General features: G+C 42.3%; 1 protein-coding gene across 4 annotated transcripts in view; it reads left to right on the top strand.

Annotated features, from left to right (window-relative positions):
- The window catches only part of OTOG (otogelin), a 170,355-nt gene that overhangs the window by 133,437 nt on the left and 9,526 nt on the right, over positions 1-27,392 (top strand). For all 4 annotated transcript variants that reach the window (XR_012159331.2, XM_073347364.2, XM_073347366.2 and 1 more), the window contains 14 exons: positions 4,392-4,612; positions 6,580-6,718; positions 10,486-10,680; positions 11,521-11,733; positions 12,493-12,597; positions 13,578-13,688; positions 15,450-15,551; positions 16,008-16,106; positions 16,597-16,637; positions 17,822-17,897; positions 19,494-19,672; positions 20,992-21,096; positions 21,545-21,664; positions 24,445-24,490. Coding sequence is in view for 3 of the 4 variants with exons in the window: in XM_073347364.2 (XP_073203465.1) it covers positions 4,392-4,612; positions 6,580-6,718; positions 10,486-10,680; positions 11,521-11,733; positions 12,493-12,597; positions 13,578-13,688; positions 15,450-15,551; positions 16,008-16,106; positions 16,597-16,637; positions 17,822-17,897; positions 19,494-19,672; positions 20,992-21,096; positions 21,545-21,664; positions 24,445-24,490 (1,752 nt within the window). In the remaining variant the exon portion in view is untranslated. The remainder of the gene's footprint in view (positions 1-4,391; positions 4,613-6,579; positions 6,719-10,485; positions 10,681-11,520; positions 11,734-12,492; positions 12,598-13,577; positions 13,689-15,449; positions 15,552-16,007; positions 16,107-16,596; positions 16,638-17,821; positions 17,898-19,493; positions 19,673-20,991; positions 21,097-21,544; positions 21,665-24,444; positions 24,491-27,392) is intronic.

Below are 27,392 nucleotides of genomic sequence, written 5' to 3'. Positions count from 1 at the left end.
CTCTGCTGTAAAGCAGAGCTTGAAATCAGGAATACAAAGTTCATCATTACTCTATCTTGCCAGTTTCAGAAAGGGCAAATATGTGTAGCACAGTATCAAATACCAATGATAGCTTAGTCAAGTTCCATGTCCCACAGACAATAACACGCCCCAAATGGAGTAGGAGAGCTTGAAATTAATATCAGTCTAAAATTGATTATTATGTTCACTTTATTCTGGTTTTCTTCTTCCTTTTTTCTGACTTAGTCCTAATCCTTTTTTAATGTCCATCTTACTTAGAATAAACAGAATCAAGAAGATAAAGATAAAATATTTCATTTGGCCTAGGATTATATTTAGCCTGCAGGATTTCTTTGTCTTACTAGCCTGATTGCTATCTCAGAGAGAACTCAGCAATACATTTCCAGTGCACATTGCCTGTTAACAACATTACAAGACATTTATGTGTTCTTTCTAGGCTTGTGCTTCAAGCCCTTCTGCTGCAGAGGATTGCTCCATATTTTCCTGACAGATTTGCCCCTATGACTCCTGATTTCTCCACTTCACCCCCATGGAGGAGCTATTTGGTGCTCCTGCTTGGTGGCAAAGTATCTGTCTTGGAACAAGCTCTGTCATAGACAATAGGGATTTGTCCAATAGGGGGATCAGGTAGAGAACCCTCTGCCCCTTCCCTGCAAATAAATAGTATCTACTGAGGCATCATGGGCTTAGGGAGGATCATGAGGCTCATTGCCTGAAGGAGACAGGAAGATAGTGGGAGCTTGGGTGCCTCAATAGGAGCCTTTCAATAACATGTGTTTCAGAATTGGAGGGGTCACAGTGGGATGAGTTGCCCCCATTCCCTGATGCCCTAGGTGGGAAGATCTTTTGGTCTGTTTGCTGCTGAAAGCTACATTTCCAATATTACTTTGGGAGCCGGGAGGCCACACCCCAACACAGGATACAGAGGACCCACTTTCATCCCTGACCCTCCCAAACACAGACTGCTGACTGTGGGATGAGGGGCAAGGCAGAGTCTGAATTACACTAGTGTTTCATAGCCACACAGCCTGGCCAGGCTGCAGAACTGTGGCGAAACTGAGCACCTCAATGAAGCTTCAGCCTTTTATTTGATAAATCTCTTTTACAGTGCGAGTTACTCCCCACCTGTGCAGATGTGAAGGTGGGAGAGACTTGCCAGATTGGACAACATTCCTGCAGAAAGTAACTCTTTTGAGTCTTATCATATTCATCCCTTTTTGTTTCATAAACTCCATCTCCTCACAAGACCTCCTTAAGATGACAAAAGCTTCATGGGGGAAACTTATTTCTGGCTGAACTATTTGCAACTTCCAAAAGATTTCTTCTCTCCAAAGGCCTGTTCTTACCAATGAAATCAATAGGTGTTTTTCCAGTGGCTTCTGTGGGAAAAGAATCTGGACCCATGTGTGGGTGAAAAATGATAAAATAGAGCCAATTTTCCTTTCATTGAGAAAGGATTAGATCCCTCTTGAATTACTGGACAAATCTCTTTGGAACTAGTCCATATAAGTGCAGAGACTGTGAGAAAAAGGAAGTTTCTAAAAGCTCTTTGCAACAAACAGTGCTTCCTAGAAAAAAGGGATAGTGGATTTGTCCATCATGTTGCTTTTATAGTCGATGGCCCCAAAAATAGCTTCCAGAGCTGATTGATGGAGCACCCCACCATTTCACATTGACCAGATGTCTTGCCATAATCTTTCCCACCTTGCCACAATATTGCCCCTGTTCCAAGATCTTTCAAGGTTCCCAACTATTTTAGTTTAAAACAAAGATGAATTATGATGCTCCTTTCTGAGAAATAAATGTAGAAAAGATTGGTTCTTTTCAGCTGAGGAGTAATATTAATGTCTCTGTGGATGCCAAAAGCTATGCTTCAATATGCTATCTCTTAAGCTTATAGGTGTTCAACTCAGCCCAGAGGTAGCAGCATGTTTGGGTGTGTGTGTTGTGACAGGGTCAGGCCAGATGGCTACAAGAGGCTGGTCGAAGGTAGATACATTAGTTCCAGGTTAAGCAGGTCCCTTTTCCCTGGGTAAGATAACAGGGACTATTCCAGAACACTCAGGAACTATCTAGAACTAATTAAGGCCAGCAGGCTAATTAGGACACCTGTAGCCAATTGGGAAGCTGCTAGAATTAATTAAAGCAAATCAGGACACCTGGTTTAAAAAGTCTGTCACTCCAGTTAGTAAGCTATGCGAGTAAGGAGCTGGGAGTGAGAGGACGTGCTGCTGTAGGACTGAGGAGTACAAGCGTTAACAGACATCAGGAGGAAGGTGTTGGGAGGAGGCCAAGGGGAAGTAGCCCAGGGAATTGTAGCTGTCATGCAACTGTTCCAGGAGGTACTCTAGACATCTGCAGTCCACAGGGCCCTGGGCTGGAACCCGGGGTAGAGGGCTGACCAGGGTTCCCCCCAAACCTCCCAACTCCTGGTCAGATACAGGAGCTTCCACCAGAGGTGAAAGTCTCTGAGCTGATCCCTGACCCACATGGTGGATCAGCAGAAACTGCGGGGATTGTTCTTACTCTATTTTCCCCATGCTGGCCAGTGATGAGGTTATCTGAGTGAACAGCAGATTTGAGCCATGAAAGTGGCCAAACTGAGGGCTGCCGTGAATCTCTGAGGTGAGCAAAATCCGCCAATAAGTGCAGGACCCACCAAAGTAGAGGAGGAACTTTGTCACAATGTGTAAAAGTTAATACGGTGTCAGATGAGTATGTCTAGGCATTTCACGGGAACTCCTTTTTACACCACAATGACATTTACACTTTTTGCATTTTCAATTAAACAGAGAGCTGCTTTTATGTCCTTTGAATTTTTTTAATGAATTTTTGTTTAGTGCTTATGAAACTGAGTGCTCGGAGCATGGGCAGTCACTCTCTGAGCTGCCCTAAACAGCTCTTCCAATGGATCAGTGCATCCCTCCCTTCAATCTTCATGCCATTCAGGATGTGAGTCTCTCCTGAGCAGAGGCTGCCAGTGATACCAGTTTATGTTGAGGATGGATGGTTTATGCTATAGGCAGATGCCCACTTTGGGCTACAGTACATTATGGCAAACTGGCCAGACTGTGGAGGGCTCCTCCTCTTTCACCTTTACACACAGGCTGACAAGACTCGTGGGATTGTGGGGTGTTAGTCGCAGCTCTCCACTAACATCCTTATGGAAGTTCTCATATGCGTGTCAGAGTTAACTGCCAGCAAATGGTGGTAGAGTTCACTGGCTGCAGAGCAGGGCGCAAGCTGCACCTTCTGTATGGGTGACATAGGCGCTGACTCTATGGGTGCTCTGGGGTTGGAGCACCCACGGGCAAAAAAATAGTGGGTGCTCAGCACCCATGGGCAGCCCCGCCCATCAACTCCTTCCCAGTGCCTTCTCCCTGCCAGCAGGCCCTGGTCAGCTCCTCTCCCACTTGCAGGTGATCAGCTGTTCGGCGGTGTGCAGGAGGCGCTGGGGGCGGGGGAAGAGTGGGGGCAGGAAGAGGTGGGGAAGGAGTAGAATGGGGGTGAGGCCTGGGGCAGAGTGGGGGTTGAGCAACCCCAGGCAAATCACAAAGTCAGCGCCTCTGATGGGTGACAAAATTCCTGCTCTGAAGTCCCTGCCAGGAGGATCCAGAGGAATTCTTATAGTACTTCCTTACTTAATAGGGGTTTGTGAGACTATATACATCAAAGATTTTGAGCACAAAATTATTATGTTAATGGGGGCCATATTAAGTTCCTTAGTACCTAAGAACTCATAGGTAGAGAATTTCTTCTGGAGGCTCTAGATGCAATACATCTGCTATTACCCACCTTTGGTACACCCGAGCAGAATTCTGCCTTTTCTTATTTTGTGCCCCTTCTTTCTTCCATCCTTTACATTTCAAATATAATATTCCTTTTCCTTACTTTCACTTTGCTTAACTTGTTTGTGGATGAATAGTTGTGCATTTGGGTCCTACTAGCAACCTGCCACATTTTGTTAGACTCTGATACTAATATGCTGCGTATATAGTTAAATACTGGGGGTATGTCTACATTGTAATAAAAGACCCACAGCAATGAGTCTCAGAGCCCCGGTCTTGACCTGGGCTTGTAGGCTCAGGCTGCAGGGCAGTAAATTGCAGGATAGACGTTTGTGTTCAGACTGGAGGCCAAGATCTGAGACCTTCCCTGCGTGGGATCCTGAGCCCTGTGAGCCTGAGTCAGTTGACCCAGGCCAGCCACGGCAGTGCTGCAGGTCTTTTATTGAGTGTCAACAAACTCTGTGCTCATTGATTTTAATCAGAAAAGCTAGATAATGTATTTGAACTTCAGTTATGGATGAAGATAAAAAGGTGCACAACCCACAACAGTGCTAACATATTGTTTACTATGATCATATGCAGGTTTCTGTGATGGAAGCTCAGCAAATGACCTGATGCTACCCAACAGAACAGTTTTAAGCAAAACTGATGCTCCATCGAATTTTATAGACAGCTGGCAGGTGCCAAGCACATTAAAGTATGTTGGAGAAGACAGGCACCAGGAAACTAATTGTTCAGTCATGGACTGTTCCAAGTGTTTCAGCTTGGTGATGAACCAGACCTTCAGTAGCTGTCATCCTTATGTACGTTAACTATTTCAGAGGTTTACTGTATTAGAGAGATTTAATTTTGATAGATTTTTATTTATTTGATATGATGTTTTTAATGTAGCTAAATCCAATAATGCATGATAAATGTCATGAGTGGTATATGTGCATCCTATTATAGTTCTCCATTTGTTGTAGGTTAGAAAATTAACTGAAGAATGGAGCTGATCAAGATGAGACTTGCCTTAGGGCAGCTGACATTCAAAATCAGTGGCTGCCATGTGGGTTTAATGTTAATAATAACAGTTCTATTTGAAAGTGACCCCAGTGAAGGCACTCCTATTTCTGCATCATATAAGACAAAAACAGTCCACTTAAAATCAAACAGATGACAGTAGATTAGTAGATTTATGACAAAAAGTGCTAGAAAGGTATGAGAGGGAAAGACAATAAATGTGGGTCCTATAACGGTAATTCTAAGAATACAATATATATAGATAAAGGAGAAAAGGTTTGAGGCTCAAATAGGTCTCAGATGTAGCCAGCGGTTATGCTTTAATGTGTTTTAAAGACCAACATTGTCAGCTCACGGTCAGCCAGTATATAGCAGCCAATTTAATGATTGCACAGAGAGTGAAATATGCTCATGATTGTTCAGACTCATGAACAAATGTGCTGGTACATTTTGACTGAGCTGCAGGCCATGGACAAGCATAATAGTCAATCCTCTTGGTCAAGGTGGCATGTAAAGCTGTCATGGGATACATAATGACAGAAGGTACAATTTTCCCAGTCACTTAAGTCCCATTTTCAAAACTGATTTAGGCATTTAGGAGCCTAAGTCCTGTTGACTTTCAATGAGACTTAGATTTCTAAGTGAAAATGTGACATAGGGGCTTTTGAAAACGATACCCATTGTCTGTGCACACTGTGCAATTTAACCACTTTTATGACACATCCAGCACTTAGAGCAACCTGAGTTATCCATTCCACGTTGGCTGAGCATTACTCAATGGGAGCCAAGGAGCCTTTCTGAAGGAACAAACCTATGAGGTGCCTTCTGTCACCTCCAGGCCTTATCTCATTTTAATGGGTGAGCCTGATTCAATACAGTCTTACTGAATTTTTTACATAATTAATTATTTCAGTGGAGTCTCACTGGTGTAGAAGTAGAATAACATGGTGGTGAATTGGATCTTGTATACTCAAGGTTGGTAGCTGAACTCCATCTGCCATCCAATCCATCTATCCCACAATAGCCCCACTTGGCACCACCTTAAAGCAAATAACAAACACAATACACCAGTTAGACAAAACCATATTTTTGACAAACTGTGGAGGGAAATCGTTTACAAGGTAGAAACATATTGGAAAACCAATGAGAGCGGTAGGTAACATGCTGGTATGTGCCCCATCTACCATTCTTTCCAGCTGTCTTCTGGATTACTCTGGATTCTCTCCCAACGGTTCATGAGCAGACACTGGAAACTTACCATTGCTTCTAGGTGACTCTCTCTCAAAAGGAGACTATACCTAGATACCCTGCATTCTCACACATGAAATAAGAGGGTAATGCTAGATGAGAGGCTAACATCTAGATGGAAATATAGGGGGGAAAGGAAGAAAAACAGAGAATGAGGTATTTCATGACAAGAATGATTGTGCCTCCCACTGGCAAACATAGTATTAGTTTTTGCCCTAAGCATCCCAAATTACTTGGTTCAGGGAAAATAAGAGTTCCCTGCATTCTCTTTACATTCAGGAACCTTCATTTTCAGATGCCTTTGGAAAATAAATCCTCTTCATTTACTCAGGAAGGCTGGGAGCCCAATGCCTCTTCTGTACCTTCAGTTCAGCCTGGCAGACCTTGTGATTTCCCTGTCACTAGCTCATATAACTGCCTGATAGGATCCCCAAAGTAGTGGAGATATTCACCCTATTTCATCACTGTATGAAGGTACATTCACAGTGCAACATTAACACATGTATTTATTATTTATTAGGTTCCACCTGAATTATTCTGTGACCTGTGGGTTCAAGATGTGGAATACATTCGGAATCCTTGTATAGCACTGGCTGCCTATGTGGCCATGTGTAACAAATTTAATATCTGCATTAATTGGAGAAGTTCAGATTACTGCTGTAAGTACTGTGTTCTAAGGTGTATTGCATGAGGTTTCTTTAAAGAATAAGTTATTGCATGTCAAAGATAATGCAATGTGTTTTAGTGTGGTGTGTTTATAGAAATAGATCACGTTAGCTGATCTGCCTGTTTTGCAGCATCACAATGCATTTAGGATCAGAGTTCTAGCTTAATAAGTGCTCAGCTGTCATGGTTATGAATGATCTATCACCTAGAATCTAGACAGATAACTAGAACAAAGACAGGTGGTAGCCTGCTAAGCTAGCTGCAGGAGAGAGTGAGCAATGGAAATATTTTTTTTTCTTGTTGCTCTGGACTGATCCTCTCTGGCCCGTGCTCAGATTCACACTAAAGAGCTTTGAAAAAAGCTGCACCCAGCCTTCTTTGGATGGAGGAAGGACTGCAGCAATAAGAGGGTGTTTGGAAAGTAAAGGGCCCTAACTGGAGCAAGAGAAGAGGATCCTGGATGAAAGAATGCATCACAGACAAATATGGTCTGTACATACCAATATGAATATACATGGATTACAGCTACCATCTGTAGGTGCTATGGATGAAGGAGTGCATGGCCCAGAAGAATGATATGATAGAAATGGAACAGGGAAAGTTCTGTGGAAAACAGTACTTTAAAATCATGACATATATGATATATATATATATATATATATATATATATATATATATATATATATATATATATATATATATATATATATTCACACGTACACAGACACACAGACACACACATATATATGTATATAAACAGCCACACAATATTTGAAAATCAGATAAAAAATCTTTCGTACAGGCATATGTGATATCTTTGTAAATAAAAGGGACTGGTTTTTCAGGCAAGGATTTTTAAATAAAAATACAGACCGAGTGTAGAAAACTGTGAACTATAAAGCAGATTGTATTGTTAGTAACTTTCTCAACTGATACTGTTCTTACTTGCAAATTGTTATTTTACTATAGAGCTCACAAAATAAGTTTGGAAATATAGTCAACTATGTGAAGCTTGTTGAAGTGACATCACCCTCTTTTATTGTTATACCATAGTGACCTCTGCTGGGGGTACGTAGTAGGCAAAAACAGTGAAGTCATCTTCATATTTTCTGGTCACTAGATGGAGATGTGTTGTGATCCAGTTTTTAAGAGCCCAGAATCCTGTGATTATAGGGGCATGATGGATATTTCCTGTGTGGTATCATGAGTATTTTTAGTAGTGATGAGCTGAGTAAGATCAACTCCCTCTTCAAACTAACCCTTAGGGTATTTGCTTTAATTTGAGCCTTCCCCATTCCTGAGCAAACACTCCCACTGTGAACTGAGTTCTTATCTTCCATCATGGCCATCATTCCAGTTAGCCACTTTCTCTAGGTTGAGCATCATCACATCGAGGGGAGTAGTGAGCATGCTGCACTCTGTGCTGACCACACTGCACAACTTTTTAGAACCAGGTCCTTTCCCCACAGCTCTCAGACCAAGAAGATAACAATCCATTTTTAGGCTAACATTAGTAGCCTTGCCACCATAGATTCTTCAGGAAATATGTATGCACAATAATCATATAAATCATTAGACTAAGGAGACTGACCATTATTAAAAACTAAAAATCTCTCCCTTCCGTGCTTTGAGCTGGTCGTTGCAGGACAATGGCCTTCCACAACACTCATTTAATAAAATTTCTCACTTATGGGTCAGCACAGTGTGATGTTCCCCTCTGGTGTTGTCTGGACCAGTGATCTGCTAGGCCACACCAATCCTTCACTCTGGGAGCCAGCCTTACCCTGCTGTGCTATGAGAGACCACACTCCTGGGATGTTCATACACAGCCTCTGGCATGTAAGCTGCTCCCAGCTGCTTGCAAGCGAATGACACTAGCCAATATCTCCGGTCCTAGACACAACCCTAGGAACCTCCGTCTTGCAGTGTCTAGTTATGCCCACTGGCCGCTGCAAGCTTATATAAGTTAGTCATTTTAACAAAGAAATTGATATGTACCAGGCTTGTTATCCCAAGGGGAGCCCCTGGCACACTTCAAACCAAACTCACTGCTTCAAGTAGAATAAACAAACAAATTTATTAACTATAAAGGTAGATTTTAAGTGATTATAAGTCAAAGCATAACAAGTCAGATTTGGTCAAATGAAATAAAAGCTGATCTTAACACTTTCAGTGTCCTTAAAACTTAGATGCTTCTCACCACAGGCTGGCTGGTTACTTTTCAGTCAGGCTCTCCCCTTTGATCAGCATTTCAGCCTCTTGGTGGTGGTGGTGTCTGTAGATGTAGGTGGAAGAGAGAGAGCATGGCAAAATGTCTCTCCCTTTTATCATGTCCTTTCTTTCCTCTTGGCTTTGCCCCCCTCCCCCATCAGAGTCAGTTGAGCATTACTTCATTGCAGTCCCAAACTGCCCAAAGGAAGGGGGTGACTCCCTCAAGGGTCTAACAGATTCTTTTGTTGCTGCCTAAACCAGTGTCCATTGTTCCTGTGAGGCTGGGCTGGGTATGTCCCATCCATGCCCTGATGAGGTGTGAACTGCCTCTCTGTTCTTGGAGAGTTTTTGCATGGGCCTGCTTTAAGCCAGGATGATACATTTTCAGCCTCATAACTATATACATGAAATTATAACCTTACTGTAACATTACCGTAACAATTGCTATAACATCACTATAACAACCATGCTCAATGCATTATGAGCCTTCCGAAGACACGCGACATGACAAACTTTGCATTGGATACCACACAATCATTTTATAAAGATGAACATGGGGATGCTGGGTGTTCCCCCGAGGTACGGAGCATCAACACAGATAAACCTGTAAAGATCTACAATATATGAAAGAAGAGTGACATTCTCCCATGGCTTTCAAGAAGTATGGTTAAAGTAAGCACATTGTTTTGTACTGAAAGTGAAAATAGAAGATTTGAGATTTTAAAAAAAGAGTTATCCCCAGCTGCTGTAAATTTGTGAAAACTGAAGTACTGATTTTCACTAGCTAAGGATCTCATCTTTGGTGTTCTGCAGACAGAACTACATCAAAGTGAAATGCTGTAAACTAGAGACTATATGTTGTCATTTAAATCGACTGCCAATGCACGCGCCTCATGTAACCATATTTACAGCTGTTAGAAGAGAAGAACATGAAAAAGCAGTTTGTACTGGATAAGAAAGACAGCACCAATACGTATTGTCCAACAGAATCATTAATACCAATAGCTACTAAGTATGGCAGCATATCAGTAGTCCCATTCATAATCATTTGGGTGAAAAGGTGTTGAGTTTGGTTGCCTGCACATGCAACTTGGTGTAGTTGATGAAGATTTGCCAGATGCTACAGTAATCAAGATATTTGTCATTTCATTTCATCTGGGAAATATTCAAACTATTTCAATAAAACATAAATAAAAGATAAACCTACATGTTTAAATGTTTTAAAAATCTGAACTGGTTTGTGAGGAGGAAGAAATTGTGTGTTGGGGTGGGTTCTCTGGCACTCTCCCCACTGCCTCCCAGAAGGCTAGCTTTTGCCTGGGGAAAATATTATGTGGGAGGGAAAATGAGTTAAACTGTTTACAAAGTTTGCTCTTGACAATTCTGTGCAAATTTGTTGATCACTTCTGATTGCATATAGGAGCTGAGCAATGCATATCAATGTAACAGAGGGGAATTTCACACACCCTGTTTGTGCCCTTCTGTACCAGACAATACCCTTATGTGCTTCAAACTGTGGTCTATTTTAAATGTTTTATTTCCTTGTTAGCCTTTCCCTGCTCAGAAGACACCTTCTACCAGGCCTGTATAGCTGCCTGTGAAATTCCAAGAACTTGTCAGAATGGTGAGCCCACTCCCCAGGATTCCGAGTCCTGCTCAGTGCTGACAGAGGGCTGTGTCTGTTCTGAAGGGACCACTCTTCACCGTGTTCACGCCGGTCTCTGCATTCCAGAAGAGAAATGCGGTATGTATTGATCTCCCCTTTTTGGTTTTTGCCATCTGTCAAATGATGACCACCTTCTTGAGCAGGCCTCACTAATTAGTGGAGCTCCCTGTCTGATGGCTGGGCTGATGCTGTGTGATTTCTGCACGCGATCTGAGCTGATACTCAGATTAGTGCTCTTGTGGTCCAGGATGCAGAGGCTCTACCAGGTGAATCAAAAAAAAAGTCTCCTCCTGCCCCACCACTATACTCAGGTTCTCTCAAGAGGAGGATGCTCTCACAGAGAATGCTTTTAGCTTGTTTTACAAATGGACTGTCCTGGGCCCACATCACTGAAAGGAATCCATCCCCCCAGAGTCCCACTGGGAGGGATCCATGAGGGTAGATTCCTTTTCACGACTGGGACCCACCTGAGAAATTTTATCCATGTAAATATTTTGTATTCTGTACATAACATTCAGTGTGCAAAGCAAAGCAGCCCAATATTCTAAGCATGTCAGGCTTTTCTCAGGCTCCTTTTCAGCATACAATAGCCAGAACACATTAATTATTCATTAGTTAGCTGTATATACCCACTGGTCTTGTTTAATGGGAGGTGGAGGCAGTCGTGCTGCAGCAAGAACCACCAGAGGACATCTGCCTAACTCAGGGGTACTCTGGAGGGACAGCTCCACCATTGCATCATGTCCTCCCAGCCATGCTGACTCACACCCATCCTCCCTCTTCTATTTGGAGTGGTCAGCGCTGGCCATTAGCCCAGATCCAGACACTAATTTGCAATCGCACATATGCCACAGAACAACAAGATGGTCAACTCTGAAACAGCATTAAAAATTTCTGTCTTCTATTGCAATAATTTAGCCTGCACAGACAGTTCGGGAGCACCCCACGCAGTAGGGGAGATTTGGAAAACCTCCCTTAGCGGATGCTGCATGCACAAATGTGTTGACAATGAGACCATTATTCCTGTGGAATACAACTGCTCAGATGTGCACGATTTAGACTGTCAGCGCTTTGGGGAAATGGCCCTGATTGTTCCTGATGATCAGACCTGTTGTCCTCAAAAGATCTGTAGTAAGTATCCTTAACAAAGGATATGAAAATATGAAGTGTCCTTTCTGGCAATCACACTTCCTTTTTGCTATGGTTTGTTTTTATACTATACATGCTATTTTGGAGGACAGAATGATGAGAACTGGTTTGTTATGCAGCAAAATTCTTATAGTGGCTGGCTGGCTTCTTTATGTGGATTTGAATTTGCAGCTGGATTTGTTGCTTTTTTGAATGAATCATATATCTAGCAACTATTGAAAGCAGTTACAGGCTAAAGCCTATATGTTCTTTTAATTAGTCAATAAAAATATATCATCAGAATAATCCCTAATTTAGAAGAAATATAGAGATCATTTACCATCTTTGCAAAGTAAATTGGTAGCAAAAAATCATACCAGAATTAGGGGAACTTTTTATATCCATACTTTTCTAGAAGATCCCACGTTCAAAAGCAAAGGTTACAAGTTACTATCATTGTTGATGCCTATGAGGGATTGAGATCAGATTGTTGCAAAGAGTTCTCCATGGGGAATAGATTTTTAAAGTTGGATTTTCACAAGTGCTCAGCTCTAGCCTAACTCTGCTTCCAGTGAGAGTTAGGCTAATGCTGAGCCCTTTTGAAAATCCCACTATTAGCCTTTTTGCACGTGTTTTATTATTATTTGGGGTTCTTTAACAATGAACCAGAAACACAACTTGATGTTTTCCATTTAACATAACCTGTACTGAATATTGTAGAAGTTCATCATTTCTTTTTTGTGTGTGTTTTTTTTTAAATAGTTTGTAATCAGAGCTTTTGTGAATCCTTTATCCCTGAATGTAAGGGCTTGGAAAAGCTAGTCACTTACTATCGTGAAGATTCCTGTTGTCCCAATTACACTTGTGGTAGGTATTTTATGAAGAAGTAAAAACATACAACAGAACTATTTTTGGCAGAAATGTCTGTATTATAACAGCATTTTGCAATATTCAAACTTATTCTTATGTGCTACAGATTAGAGGTTCTTGCAGGATTTCATTGTGTGAAAATTTTGGAGTGAAACTATAAACCGTTTGCAAAAATGGATGGAGTTTCACAGGGAAAAAATGTCAGTGCAGATATCATCATTATGTCTGTAGACAGAGCTCTCTTTCACTTGTAAACCCAGGGCTGGATTCTAGTTCTTCTTGTGCAGGTGCACTGGCAAAGGAGTCTTCTGTGCAAGGATCAGTCAGAAAAGTGACCTAGCACTCTGTGGAGTGCTGAGCAAGGGCATGACTAACATGCCTAGTTGTGTTCCTCTGCTCTAAAGGGCTATGTCCCAGTGACTTAGGGTTGCAAGACTATGGTCTCCTCTCTGCCTGCTGGTGCCTGGAAGCAGGCATTGAGGTTAGCACATGCAGCTCCATCTTTAGTTCAAATGTAAGGCCTGCTGATGAGTGTGCTACGTCCTGAGCTATTCTATCTGTGACTGTCCTGCTCAACCCAGATGGCTCAGGGAGCCCCACTCAGCTGCTCTCCTCCTCCCAGTCTTAGGTAAGAAGAGGCAGAATACCTCCTGGGTTCTCCCTTCTCTTTATTTTCTGCACTCAGTTTGCATGATGTAGTTGTCTACTTACCTTCCTCTGTGGTATATTTACTTGAAGGGATGAAGATGAGCAGTTACAGAGAATGTTATTTACATAAAAGAGTCCAGAGTCTGGGATGTAGGTGCCTTTTGGTTTATTATTTCATAAATCTAAATGCATAGATACATTGTTCTGAGATTGGCTTGGCCTTGATGATGCTATAATACCTCCCCTCTTTGCTCTCATGGGAAAGGGGGAGAACCATACTTTTTCCCAAAGATTGACATTTAACGAAAAATGTTTTGTGCTTGTTTTAGAATGTGACCCATCCAAGTGTGAACCAGTGGAACAGAGTCAGACCTGTCGAGAAGACCAAACTCTGATTGCTGCTCGTGTGGAGGGGACCTGCTGCATATCTTATATATGTGGTATGATATCTTCACTTAATGTGACTGTGCATGTTAGCATATAGGCAAGGATAACTGGATAATCATTTATCATTTAAGGCCACAGTGGGGCACCCACCACAGCTGCGTAAAGCCCAGATGCCATTTAAAAACTGTTTGTTGTCTCTATAGGACAAGGAAAATGGCAGACACCATCCCATGCGGGGGTTTTTGGGGAGCTGCAAAACAGCACTGTATGATGTTGTAGCAGAGCTGGGGATTGAGGGCTGGGCCAGTGGGGTCCATGCATAGTGTAGATCAGTGGCTCTCAACCAATGCCGGGGGGCTGCCAAGGGAGGCACAGGAATGTGTCAAGGGAGACATAAGCAGTGTGCTTTTTTTTATTTTTATTTTTTTAAGAGCTCTGGCTGTCAGCCCTGGGTGGCTGGGGCTCATGCAGAAGGGCTGTGCACACTTGTGAGGCGGGGATAAAGGGGACAGCTGGAGCCCCACCACCCGGGCTCGGGCTTTCCTTCCCCCCATTCCCTCACCAAGAGGCAGCCTGGGCTCAGGCTCCCTCCACCCCAATTCTTCACCTGGAGGTGGCAGGGTGGCAGCAGCAGTGCAGAAGTGGCAATGTGGCACTAAGTCTGCTGTGAAAAGTGATATTGACGAATATCACTTTTCACATTGCCTCCCTTACTTCTGTGCTGCTGCTGGTGAGGCCCTGCCTTCAGAACTGGGTTGCGGTATATGTACTTGCAGTGAGGGGAGGAGGCGCATAAATGATTACAGACACAAAGAAGGGGGGCCTGATCAAATAAGTTTGAGAACCATTGGTGTAGAACAATAATAAAATAACACTCTTGGCATCATGCAAGATTTCCACTTGCTGCAGTATAGATCTTTGCCGTACAGCCAATAAACTGTCCTGTATGTGTCCCTCAAGTAGACTCATTGTTTCTGCACTCTGTTGATTTCAGTGGAGCACAGAGTGAATCTTTCTGGCACAGTATGCTACATGCAACTATTAAGGCATTAAAGAAAAACTGTCAAATAGCTGGGGTTTCAGTAAGGACTTCTACCTGGGACAAACCTTAAATACATTTGTACTAAAGGAATTTTCATTGCTGACAGTTTTCTGTGCTCACTCTGTTAGCAGGGAAGCTATGTGTTGAGAGTGGAGCTTTCTCCTGCACAACCTGTTGTCCTTTGGCCTATGTTTGACATCATAAATCTTTCAACTAGAAATGCCTGTGATACCAAAAATTCAATACTGTGGTTTTGCTGCAAGTTCAAGTAAGAGGATACAACAGGTGTCAGGGATAAAGCCTTTTGTTGGGAATCAAAGATTTCCTCACAATAAAGCCTTTCACAATTACGAACCTTGGGCTATTGCAAACCTGGTCCCTGGATCCCACCTGGAGCCCCACCACTGCAACAGGGAGCTGAGAGCTCCTCTGGTCCCAGGGCTGCAGTGGGTGGCAGAGAGCTGTCTGCTCAGGCTGTGGCCCCAGGGCTGGAGGAGCTCTCAACTTCTGCTGCAGGGCTTGAGGTGTCAGCCCAGCAGTGCTCTTTCAGTATAGCGAACCCCTGGCTATAACAAACAAATGGCTTGCATCCCCAGGGGTTAGTTATGGCTAGGGTGTGCTGTATTTATGTTCAGGCAGACTGAGGGTGCCGTAAGACAGCTGAGTGACTCAGCAGGCAAAATACAGTTACAGTTAGTAAGATCTTGTGTGCTATGTCTCAATAACGTTTTCAGTTCCCTTCCTTTCTTGTATTTAAATCTGTCTTCTTCAGCATGTGGGGTTTGCTCTGATCAGATACCAAAATGTCAGGAAGGAGAAGTGCTTACTGTGGATGGCAACACTACGGATAGATGTTGCCCTGCATACCAGTGTGGTAAGTTGATTTGATTTTTTTTTTTTTTTTTTGGTGATTCTTAAATGAAAATAGTAGAGTCACTGCACTGAATTTCCTAGTAATAAATGTTCAGGGCTATAACTGGTGGAATAGATATATCTCTCCTGTTGGGCATATAATCTGTCCTCTCCAGTGCTGAACCTATACACTTGTCATGTTTAAAGTTTCATGTTCATAAAGCAGCATCCACACACCTATGTCATGTATGGGTATTGGTCATTCCTGGCACTGTACAGTGGAGATTGATCAAGATCAACGCGGAGCCTTGTAAAACAATTTTAAATGCAACCCCCACCCCCACCCCACCCCAGCCTACCCCAGAGTTCTCCAGAGCTTTTCATGAGTGAGCAATTCATTTCCTGTGGTTTGTATTTCTGTTCATTAAAAAAAAAAAAATAGGACCACATGTTTAAGGTATTTTTTTCTTTTTTTTAGTTTGTGAAACTTATCGTTGTCATGAATTCGACTGTGCAGTGGGGATGTCTTTGATGGAAGTTTGGAGCCCAGAAAAGTGTTGTCCATATCGTACATGTGGTAAAATGATCTGTTTTAATTTTAACTGTGTTAGATCCTGTTGAGCTGGCAAGATCTCTGTGGCCTTTTAGCCTGAAGGCTACAAAATAATCAAAGTTATTCAGCTGTTAACCTGCCCAGGGTGCAGGCTGTTTTGGATATGTCTCCCATGGAGAGGTGCTGGTGCGCAGATGAAATGAGGAGTAGCCAGCTCAAAGCAAGGAATCTCTTAATCTACCAGATTTTTTCTTTTTTTCAGAGAGATCGTAAAATAAGTAGTTCTAATAGCTACACGGCAAAGTGGTATATGGGATCCATTTATTTGGGATTGGGGGTCAGGCTGGAAGAGAAGTCAAGTGCAGTTTGTCTCCACAGTATTGGATTCAGCAGGAGATGTTTCAAAAGCCAGCAGGGCTTCTGTAGTGACTACTTGGTGCAGTTTGACACTTTTTTTTGTTTTAATGCAAATGGCAAGATACTTTTCTGAATGATAATTTCTGTTTTATTTTAGAGTGTGCATGTGATACAATCGCTAAACCTCAGTGCAAACTGGTATGGAATTCATCCTGTTAAAATGAATTATTTTAGAATTTTCTTGGCAAAAATATTTAAAGTGTCAGTAAATGATGATGATCTTCTTTATCTTCTCCTCTTTTCAAATTGCTTTAGTGGATAGATTAGATAATTATGGCATAATATAGCTGAAATGTTAGTCATGAACACTTCAGTTGTTATTCAAAACATGGTTTAAAATCTAAGAGAAAAATATCATGCAGACTAAAATGACTATCAGGTATCAATTTGCTTTTCTCTTTTAGGATCAAATCCTGCTCTGAAATATACATACATGGGAATTGCATGTACACATCAGAGGGCAGCATTTGGCCTTTATTCTGACAGAAATTAAACACTTAAATGATCATTAATTTAATACTATCCTGTCATGATGAATATGTCAGTGTTTTTTAAACATCAGGCTCTGATTCAGTAAAACACTTAGTCATGTTTCAATGGGACAGCTTATGTGCATTCTTCTCATGTGCTTAAGGTTCAGCACATGCTTAAAGACTTTGCGGGATAAATACATTTTGAATTCACTGTGATTATTTTATCCAGAAAAATGTATTATCCTTGGAATAATCAATAACAAATGTAATTTGACATCTTAATGAACAAATAGTATTTTTTCTCCATGAAATATTATAGTCTAACTATATAGAAAAAGCTAACAATAAAGCTGTTATTAATAGGTTTTTAGAGGTTTGTTGCGGGGGGGAGGAAGGGATGAATTTGATTAATCTTAGTGCATATGAAAGAAAATTGGCCAATGTAAAATGTAGGATCATATTCTCTGCTTGTGTAATTCCATTCACATCAGTGGAGTTATCCCAGCAAATGACATGGCCCAGACAGCAGGCAGACTTCCATTAACAAGTGTGCCACTGGAATTCACCCTCTTGACCTGCCATGGTCTTTCCACTTCAGTTTCAAACTCTTCTTACACTGTAATCATTCTCACTTTGGAGGCATAAACAAATGTCCACTAAGTCACAGCCACTAAACTAATTTTCACTTGTGGGTAACGAAAGTTAGATTCCAGACAAGGCTTCAAGGGTTAAAGACTAGTGTATTGACTATGCTACTTAGCCCTGAAGTGAAAGTTTAAGTGAGAAAAATCAAACAGACAAACACTTGTTTGTGACATCACATTATCTTTTTTTCTTTTGTGTGGATAGGGGGAGAAACTGCAGATAGATGACCAGTTTCAGAACAGCACAGAAAATGTTTGTGGCTGTATTAAGTACAAGTGCGGTAAGTAGGAGAAGAGTTTGTGTCAAAGACATATCCCCTACAGTGCTAAGGGTGGATCACCTGCTATGGACCATGCATTCACTTCTGACGCATGGCACTGGGGGGAGAGAATTCACTGAAATAACCCACATACTGGGATGAAGCAGAGGAAAAGGAGGGTACATGTTAGGCTCTCTCACTAACTGTATAGTTGTGCACAGTCTCCCACTGCATACCTGGAAATAATTCCCACAGCAGGAGAGCAGGGCAGGGCAATCGGGGACATGAGTTGGAGGCAGTGGTGAGATGCTGATGAGCAGCAAATTTAAGCAGCATATTTCTCTTCACAGGGCTCAGTCCTGCAGTACTGAGCACTAGCCCCAGCCCAGCAAAGCATGTAAAGAATATGCTTCACTTCTAGCCCTTGAGTAGTTCCATTGATCCATTATGAGACTGCTGCACAGGTGCTGCAAGTTAAGTATGTGCATAAGTGCTTTGCAGGATGGAAGTCACAGTGCTCAAAACTGTGCAGAATCAATCTCAGAAAGTACAGAATGGGGCCAGAAGAGCCTCAAACTTGTGCTGCCCTGTGGAGCAGGAATTCCCACAAGGCACTCAGTAAGCCACTATTAAAGGGTTGCAGGTATGTGCCTGTCTGGATGGAGTCAGTGGCACCTGCTGCAAAGACATGTTGTTATTTCTGGTCTAGGGGCTTGTCTACACAAACATTTAGTTCTTGGCAAGCTGGGGTGTGATTTTATCCTGCGCTAGCCTGCCATGCTCTACTCCCTGCATTCACCCTGCTGACATGCATTAACTGTTTAATTTGCTTTGATCCAGTCCTGTTTCAAAGAGAAACAGGGCAGATGCAAAGCACAACACTGTACATGAAATGCAATCTGTTAGGTCTCCACTTTCAATTCCTGCAGATCTCCAGACTGCAGTATGTGTGAAGTTCTTTGGATTTGGCCTCAAACTCTTATGTTGCACCCTGATAAGATAGTATGTCAGAAATTCTTCTCCATTATATAAACTTCAATGTGTCTCCCTTTCACTTAGCTACACACAGCCAGAGGAGTGTATACAGGGCTTAATTTGTAACGAAAGAGGTGCTGGGGCTCAAGCAATTGTTTTCCTTGCATAACTGATGCAGCAAGCCCAGAGGTGCCGGGGCTATGAACTGCCAAGCCTAGAGGTGCTGGGGCTCAGTCCTGGCAAGCCCCGCCACAAATTAAGCACTGATTGTATGGCCTTTTGCCGACAGTCATTTTAAAGCTCCTTATAATGGAATATTCTATCCATTTCTACGTCTCAGGCATGATTATGGTAGGAACAATTTTGGGGCTGTAGTGAATGCCATTAAACATTCTTATTAAAGCTGTAGGGCTAGGTCCTCAGCTGGTGTAAACTGGTGTTGCTGTATTGAAGTCAATGGAACCATGCCAATTTCCTTCAGTTGAGGATCTGACCCCAATTTAAAAAAAAAAGTTATATTAAACACTACATTAGCTATTGTCTTCCTAGTTACTCTGTAATAAACATTACGTTTTGCTTAGCTGTTGTAAAACCAAAGTGATTTGTGTGAGTGTGTTGTATATTTTTTATGTATTGTTGCAGTGAGAGACAAGGTGTGTCTGACTAACGAGAGAGGAGTACTGCGTCCTGGACAGACAATTGTGGAACACACACCTGATGGCATTTGTCATACTTCTTATTGCACAAACATGATTGATCCCTCCACCAAATACTATCGGATAAATATCTCCCGGATAAACTGTGTCATCAAATGTGAAGCTGTAAGAAATTCTGAATTTTAAACGTTCATATTGTGTTTGGTAATCTTGATTAAACTATGAGTTTTCATTGGTAATTAAATTATATTCATAGGAACTGGGTGCTGAGATTAACCAACTGTGAGCTCCTTCCTTAATGATCTATTGTAGCTCTTCTGATTAAAACTGTGTAATGTTAATAATAATGTAAACTTAAGGTCAAACTCTGGACCCCATTAATGCAGCAAACTTAGTACTTCTGTATGCTGGATGGCCTAGACCTATCCAGTGCTTTCCTGTGCAAATTATTATTGCAAAAGTAATCTGCATGAGTTGGGGGTATAGGAGGCTGTGGCTGGCTGAATCATAGAATATGCATGGTAAACTAAGCAGACTTAACGTTTGAACCCTAGACCTCACCCCAGAATAATCCCTGTTCAATTCTACTCATGGAGGACATGTGGATCAGCCACTCCATGAGTTGGGATTAGCCTTTGCCACAAAGTTTAGATCCACATTTGGAGCTGGACTTCCTCAGGGCTGCTTACATAGGGTTTTTGCACTGGCCCATTATAGAAGTAGGACCTAGCTTGAAAGTTCAGATGACGATCTGAGCTTCCACAGAATGCAAGGGTGCTCAGAACTGGTTTCAGAAGAGCCCATCTCTGGTTTCAGAAGAGCCAGTACTGATGTGTAACACTAAGATACTATGATGAGAGGTATAAATTCATAAAGAAGAAATAGAACACTACTACCCCACTTTCCCCTCTAGCCTCAGCTTCTTTGGGGTGAGCAAATACCAACTAGAAATTGGCTCTAGCTGAATATTTGTAAAAATGAAGAAAAACTTTACTAGAAATCCTGTAAAAATGGACTAAATAACCCCCCATCCCCATCCCCCACACATCCAAAGTCTCATGTTGTCTCTGTACAAAATACTGTGAATTAATCCACAGCAAAAGTCTTTTTCTATGTTTTTGGTGTGTGAATTTTCCTGAATACATATTGATTACAATTTGTAATACATCAGAATTCAAAAGCACATTGATTGTTGGATAAGCAGTCACATGCACTATTTAAAAATTGTAAAGGGCTCAATTCATCTCTCAAAGTCAGTCTCTTCGCATTGATGGCAGTGAAAGCTGGATCAAGCTCAGTAACATCTTATAAAAAGTGAGTGTATAAGCTGTAGACTGAAATGTACAATAATAATTCTCAAAGCTTCACACCAGCCTGAAAAATCTAACCCGTGATGCTAACGTGGTATCAATATATTAAAAACAATTATAATATCTATTCTCTGTCTTGTTATATAGCAGGAATAACATGTTTGATTTTTGCAGAATCAAGTATATGAGCCTCCAAAAGATTTAACAACCTGCTGTGGTCACTGTAAGAATGTATCTTGTCTCCACACTTTCAGCAATGGGACAGTCTCCAATTTTAAGGTAAGTTTTTGTAAAAAAAAATTTACCTTTGAAAATACTGAGAAGTGACCCAAAAGTTAATTAGATGCTATATCCAAATTCTGACATCTGACTTGGGCATGGTTCCCATTGCATGTGCATTGAAGGACATATTTGGCCTTATGCATTTATGTTTCAACAATAATAATTGAACTGATGCCTCTTTCAAAAAAAAATGTAAAACCAAATAGAAAATAGGCTCTCTTGCTGTGTCACTGAAATAGATTACACCTTGATTACGCTTTTTGGTGAGCCTCAGTATAAATTTATGCTTAAAAAGTTCCATCTAAATTGAACTTTTCAGGAGGTTTCTTTGTGTTAATTCAGATAGGACTGTATTTAATTGCATTGTTTTAAAAAATAAAAATAACACCTTGTGACGTCTTGGCCCAAGTTCTGATGATGGTGATATTTTACAATGTTTAAACAGCCCGGTACTACTTGGATTTCAAACTGTGTCAAGTATGACTGCACAACCACAACAGTAGGACCGGTTTTAATTACATCTTCCATCAGCTGCCCACCCTTTAATGAAACTGAATGTGTGAAGGTTAGTGTTTTTTAGACAGTTTATTTCATTGTTATGGTTTGTATTTGCATTTGAAGTTTTATTTTTGACAGTTCTAAAGTCTTCCAATCATCTCAAAAAGGGGAAAAATTATTGTGTCTGCTTTGATCTTTAAAAGCAAAATGTCGATGGCTCTAACTACTCTAACTATACAAAACCTTTGCCTGCACATTCGCTGGGTCAGTAAGCTTCCTGAGCTACAAAACTGTAATGGACGTTCCATATTTTGAGAGGATACGTCCCCCTTTCAAGCAGGTTTGTAATGCCAAGCTTAGCCTGACACAGCTGTCCAAACCTGTAAGCACTTCTGGGTTTGATCATTGTCACAGCTGGGTCATGGGTGACTAGACCTAATAGTCAAAGCCACGAGCCTATACCCACGAGATAAGAGTCAAGAGTTGGCTTGGTCAGCATAGCAGGGGGTCAGAGGCAGGAGAAAAACTGGAGATCAGGAACCACGAATCATATGCCATTTGTCAAGACAGCTCAGGATGCCAGGAAATCAAGACAGGGGAGCAGGCAGCACACAGTACACAGCAGGGTGGAACCCAGTTGCTCAGACAGCTTCCTGTTGCTGCTGTTGGCTTAAGGAAAGCAACTGGGCCATTCAGCCACTCTGGGGCTTCTGCCAATCAGACCTCAGGACTGGAGCTTCATACTGGAACTGGACTTTGTGGGTCCCAGGTAAATTATTGTCAGTAGGCTGCCAGATAGGGTTGCCAACTTTCTAATTGCACAAAACGGAACACCCTTGCCCTGCCCCCGCCCCTTCTCTGAGACCCTACCCCCACTCACTCCAGCTCCCCTCCCTCCATTGCTTACTGTCCCCCACCCTCGCTCGCTTTCACTGGGCTGAGGCAGGGGGTTGGGGTGCAGGAGGGGGTGAAGGCTCCAGCTGGGGTGTGGGCTATGGGGTGGGGCTGGGGATGAGGGGTTTGGTGTGCAGGAAGGGGCTCTGGACTAGGGCCAGGGGGTTTGGAATGCAGGAATGGGCTCAGGGCTGGGGCAGCGGGTTGAGGTGCGGGAGGGGTGCAAGCTCTGGCAGGGGCTGTGGGCTCTGGGGTGGGGCTGGGGATGAGGGGTTTTGGGTTCAGGAGGGGGCTCTGGGCTGGAGCTGAGGGGTTTGGAGTGTGGGATGGGGTGTGGGGTGCAGGCCCTGGGAGTTTGGGTGCGGGAGGGGGCTCTGATCTGGGACAGGGGGTTGTGGTGAGGGTGGGGATGCTGGGATTGAAAGGGGGTTTGGGTGCAGGAGGGGGTTCCGACTGGAGCAGGGGGTTGGGGTGCGGGCTCTGGCCAGGCGGCACTTACCTCAGTTGGCTCCCAGTTGATGGTGCAGCAGAGCTAAGGCAGGCTCCCTGCCTGCCCTGGCTCCACACTGCTCCCAGAAGCGGCCGCTATGTCCGGCCCCTAGGTGCATGTGCAGCCAGGGAGGTTCCATGCACTGCCCTCATGGCTGCAGGTGCCGCCCCTGCAGCTGCCATTGGCCATGGTTCCCAACCAATGTGAGCTGCAGAGGCGGCGCTGGGGGAGGGGACAGCATGCGGAGCTTCCTTGAAAACCAGATGCCTGGCAACCCTACTGCCAGATGGAGGGTTGGAGTGTGGTTGCTGGGGACACTGGGTCATGACAGTCATAGACGTCTCTTTTCTAACTGACTTACTGTATATGGCAATTTAGCTCATAAAAATGATGGAGAATTTAGGCTGAATATCAGGAAAATCTTCCCAATAGTAAAATGTATGAAACTGTGGTATAGTCTTGCAGATGAAGGGAGGTCATGAAACCTCCATTGGTCTGAATGCATAAAATTAGGCTGGACAAAGTAACCAGAAGATATACTGTATGGAACAATCTTGTATAGTTCTCTCTTAATTCTGTGGTGGGGTGTGCGTGGGAGGGTACTAAACCAGGGAACAGTCTTAAAGGAACTATGCATCTTTAATACCCCTTCCTAGATGACAGGAATGGAGTGGTCCATCAGAAAAAAGAGGCCCAGTTAGGTAGAAGATATTTTCCATTCTAGCCCCTAAAATGGCAGATGTGGAAGAGCAAAGAGGGTTTAGCAAAAGTCAAGTTAGTAGAAAAGTCTTCTCCTTCTTTCATCTTTTGGAGTTTTTGAGAAAGCAAGAAAGTTTCAGTATTTTTTCGGTGATCACCATGTGAGAGACCTGATGAAGAAACAAGGTTGGAGAGATCACTATGGCTTGTAGGAGTGAAATTGGACACTGTAACTGAGCCAGTACGCCAGCGAAATTATTTGAGAATGCTTTGACATAGACTGTAATTATTCTGTCTACTTTACTCAAGTTGGTGCTCCATCTTACAGTGTCAAAGACAGTGAGCCGTGGCTAGAATGGGCCTTTTCTTGAGCAGATTCTTTTTTATGAGAATTAACTCCAGATCAGCTTTCTGTGACCATAACTGTGCTCTACAAAGAATCAACATTTACTTTCAAGAATCACATGATAGAATCTGAGATCCCACAGTTGTTTTCTGTTCTAAGCTCTGTTCAGGTACCACTCTGATAACAGTTGGTGGATGATGATATTTAATGACAGCTACTGAATATTCACATGTGTTAATAGACTCAAGTTAGATCATTTAAGGCCAATTTCTTCCCTGATCCAAACCATTGCAATTAATGAGGTTGCATGGAATTGTAGATCAGGATAGAAAAAGGGAAGTCTCCTCTAATAGCATTGGTATATAGGTGCTACGATTAAGAAATTATTCTAATGTTTTTGTTTTTCTTTTTTGTTTAGATTGGAGGTTATATTGTGCCCTTTCTAGAGGGATGCTGCAAAACATGTGAGTGGCTAATAAGACTTCAGGAATCAGAAAAGTCCATTTAGCATGTGATTATAATAGGAGTGAGACTGGTTTACTGTTTCATGAGGGCTTGATTCTGACCTCATTGACTCTAGAAGAAGGATGGCCTTTACTAGTATTTTTCAGAAGTATATTGACTGGAGCTAATGGAGTTAAACTAGAGTAAAACTGGTGTGAGATCAGACCCAGGGTCCTTTTTATGGTCTAATATTTTACTTTGAAAATCCAATGAGACAAACTCTCCATTAAAGTTACAGAGGTTTTGCCATTGACTCTAATGAGGTCAGTATTTGGCCTGATGGCTTTGAGGTGCATCAGACCTCTCCAAATTAACCTCCAAATGAGTGTTTAATTCTACTTTAATCCTTCAAGATCAGTGTTTTATCTGGTCAGATATTCTTGTCGTAAGTCACAACAATTTAATAAAATTATTTGTATTTCCTTTAACATAAGTTTTTAAATCCTATCTTCATACCAGTAAAAATTTAAATGAATATAAATTTGAGTATAATATGAGTATAAATAAATAGACTTTTGTGGCAAACATTATTTAAACTCATTTTACAACTCCTATGCACTTGGCTCAAGTAAAATGGAGTTTGAGGAGTCAAATGCTGTGCAGATTACCTTTATGAGAGGCAGCAAGGTCTGGGAGACTGACCAACAGGTTAGGAGGTAGCAAGTCCTAAACTCTGCCCCCAGCTCTCCTAGTGACTTGCTGTGAGGAGTTGGCAAGTCACTTTGGGCTAGGTTCTGTCACTTTATGGATGCTGCGCAGTGCCTTGCTCATCAAGTCGCTCCAGAGAAATGAATGGAACTACTTGTGGAGTAAGGTATTGTACTCCTCAATATGAGCCAGGTTGGTGGAATATGGCCATTGCCTTCTCTGTCTCTGTTTTTTTATCTGTACAGTGGAGATGCTCCCCCTCACGGTTGTGTTGAGGCTCACAGGAGTAAGCAAACTTCCCAGAGGGTTGAGAGACTCAGTTAGCTAATATTTGTGCAGCACCTTGCACATGTAAAGTGCTATAGAAGTGAAAGAGATGTTCCATATCTTAGAAGTCACTATTAGTTTTAATCTTTACTCTGAAGAAAACCCTTTTTTCTTTCTGCTTCAGTAAAGTTCCCCGGTTGCCTGGGAGGTATAATAAAATCATGAAACTTATGGCAGTGACTTCTAAAATATGGAACATCTTTCACTTGTATAGTACTTTACATGTGCAAGGTGCTGCACAAACATTAGCTAACTATCATATGTAATTGGTTTAAAGGGACATAACAAATATTACAATAAGCAGTAATGTTTCCCTCAAAATATGGTGCTGATTTATATTATTTAGGGTTATTTTAGATTCTACTATATAAACATAAACACTTGGTCTCTTTTCCTCTATCCTTATTTTGCTTTTTAAAAAACAACAACAACAACAACAAAAAACTAGAAACTAATGATCTTTTTTTTCTGAGAAGGAGGGAAATTGTTGATTAAAAGGAGGAGGAGGAGGGAAATCTGCTGGCAATTTTGTACTTTACAAGATATTGGTTAAATACAATTAATTCTAGCCCTGACTTAAGGCAATAAAGAGAGGCTTTCCCATGATTCCATGTAATGACACTATAGGCTCATCAATGCTCACATGATCTCATAGATCAACATATTATCTGAGAGTCCTCAAGTCGTCTTTCTTAAATGCAGAATTGCACTTTATAATATAGTAATACCACACATTTATTGCGAAGCATCTCATTCCATACTAGAATTTGTTGGGAAATTTTTTAAAGATATAATGGAACTTGTAAATTCTCAACATTTTGAAGTTGTTGAATTTTAACTGAAAAAGAATAATTAGCCAGGATACTGAAATTAGCATTATAAAGAATACCATAGGATCTTTACAGGGTACGTGAGTTAATATGTTTTATTGGACCAATTTCTGTTGGTCAGAGAGACAAGCTTTTGAACCACACAGAGCTCTTCTTCAGATCTTGGAAAAGTACTTCCAGCAACAGAGCAGAAGAGTCTGCACCCACTAGAGCACACTCCCCTTCAGAGCCTAGAATGGAATCCAGGATTCCTGAGGGTCTTCAGCAATTCCATCATGTAGCATCATATTGAGACACCTGGGTCATCAGCAGGCTTGGAACCTTTAGATCCACCCCACAGATCTCTCCCCTTGAGCTCGTGGAGTAACTGATACAGTAGATTGTCATCTTCTGTGTGGACCATCACTAGAGGGGGATGGGATGCTTTGTAGAACAATGATGAGCCTCAGGAATCCTGGGTTCCTTTCCAGGACTGGAGTGGGGAGTGTGCTCTAGTGGTCACAGACTCTTCTGACTATTCCCCCAAGCTTGATCCCTTCTGCCCCATCCCCTCCAACCTGTCCCAGTCTTGTCTTTTTCCCCACACCAGGCTGCTCCTCCCAGTCCCATTCTCCTCACCTTGGCAGTCCCTTTCTCCACTCCTCAGGATTGTCATTTCAGTCTCAGTCTCCTTGCCCAGCCATTTCTAATTTCCAGCTACTCGTCCGCAGTATCTTTGCCCTAGTATCTTAGCCAGTCCTAGTCTCCACTCTACCCCTTTCCTGACTCCTCATCCGATCTGTCTGTCTCTCTCCCATCCTGAGCTCTAGCAGCTGTTTCCCATATTTCCCATCACCACTGACTCTCAGTCCTAGTATCCGTCCCTGGCTCCTCATTCAATCTCAGTGTCCATTTCCCCAGTTCCTTGTCCTAGTCTCTTTGCCCAGGTAGATCCAGTTCTCCCCACACACCTTATCTCCTTGTCCGATCTATCTCCACTCCCCCCCTCAGCTCCTTTCTCACACGCCAAAAGTTTTCAGTTCCAGTCATCCTCCCTGGCTACTCAACTGATCTCATG

This window comes from Lepidochelys kempii, chromosome 6 (genome assembly GCF_965140285.1).
Source record: "Lepidochelys kempii isolate rLepKem1 chromosome 6, rLepKem1.hap1, whole genome shotgun sequence".
In the NCBI taxonomy this organism is placed as follows: Eukaryota; Metazoa; Chordata; order Testudines; family Cheloniidae; genus Lepidochelys; species Lepidochelys kempii.
This window is presented reverse-complemented; position numbering and strand designations above follow the sequence as displayed.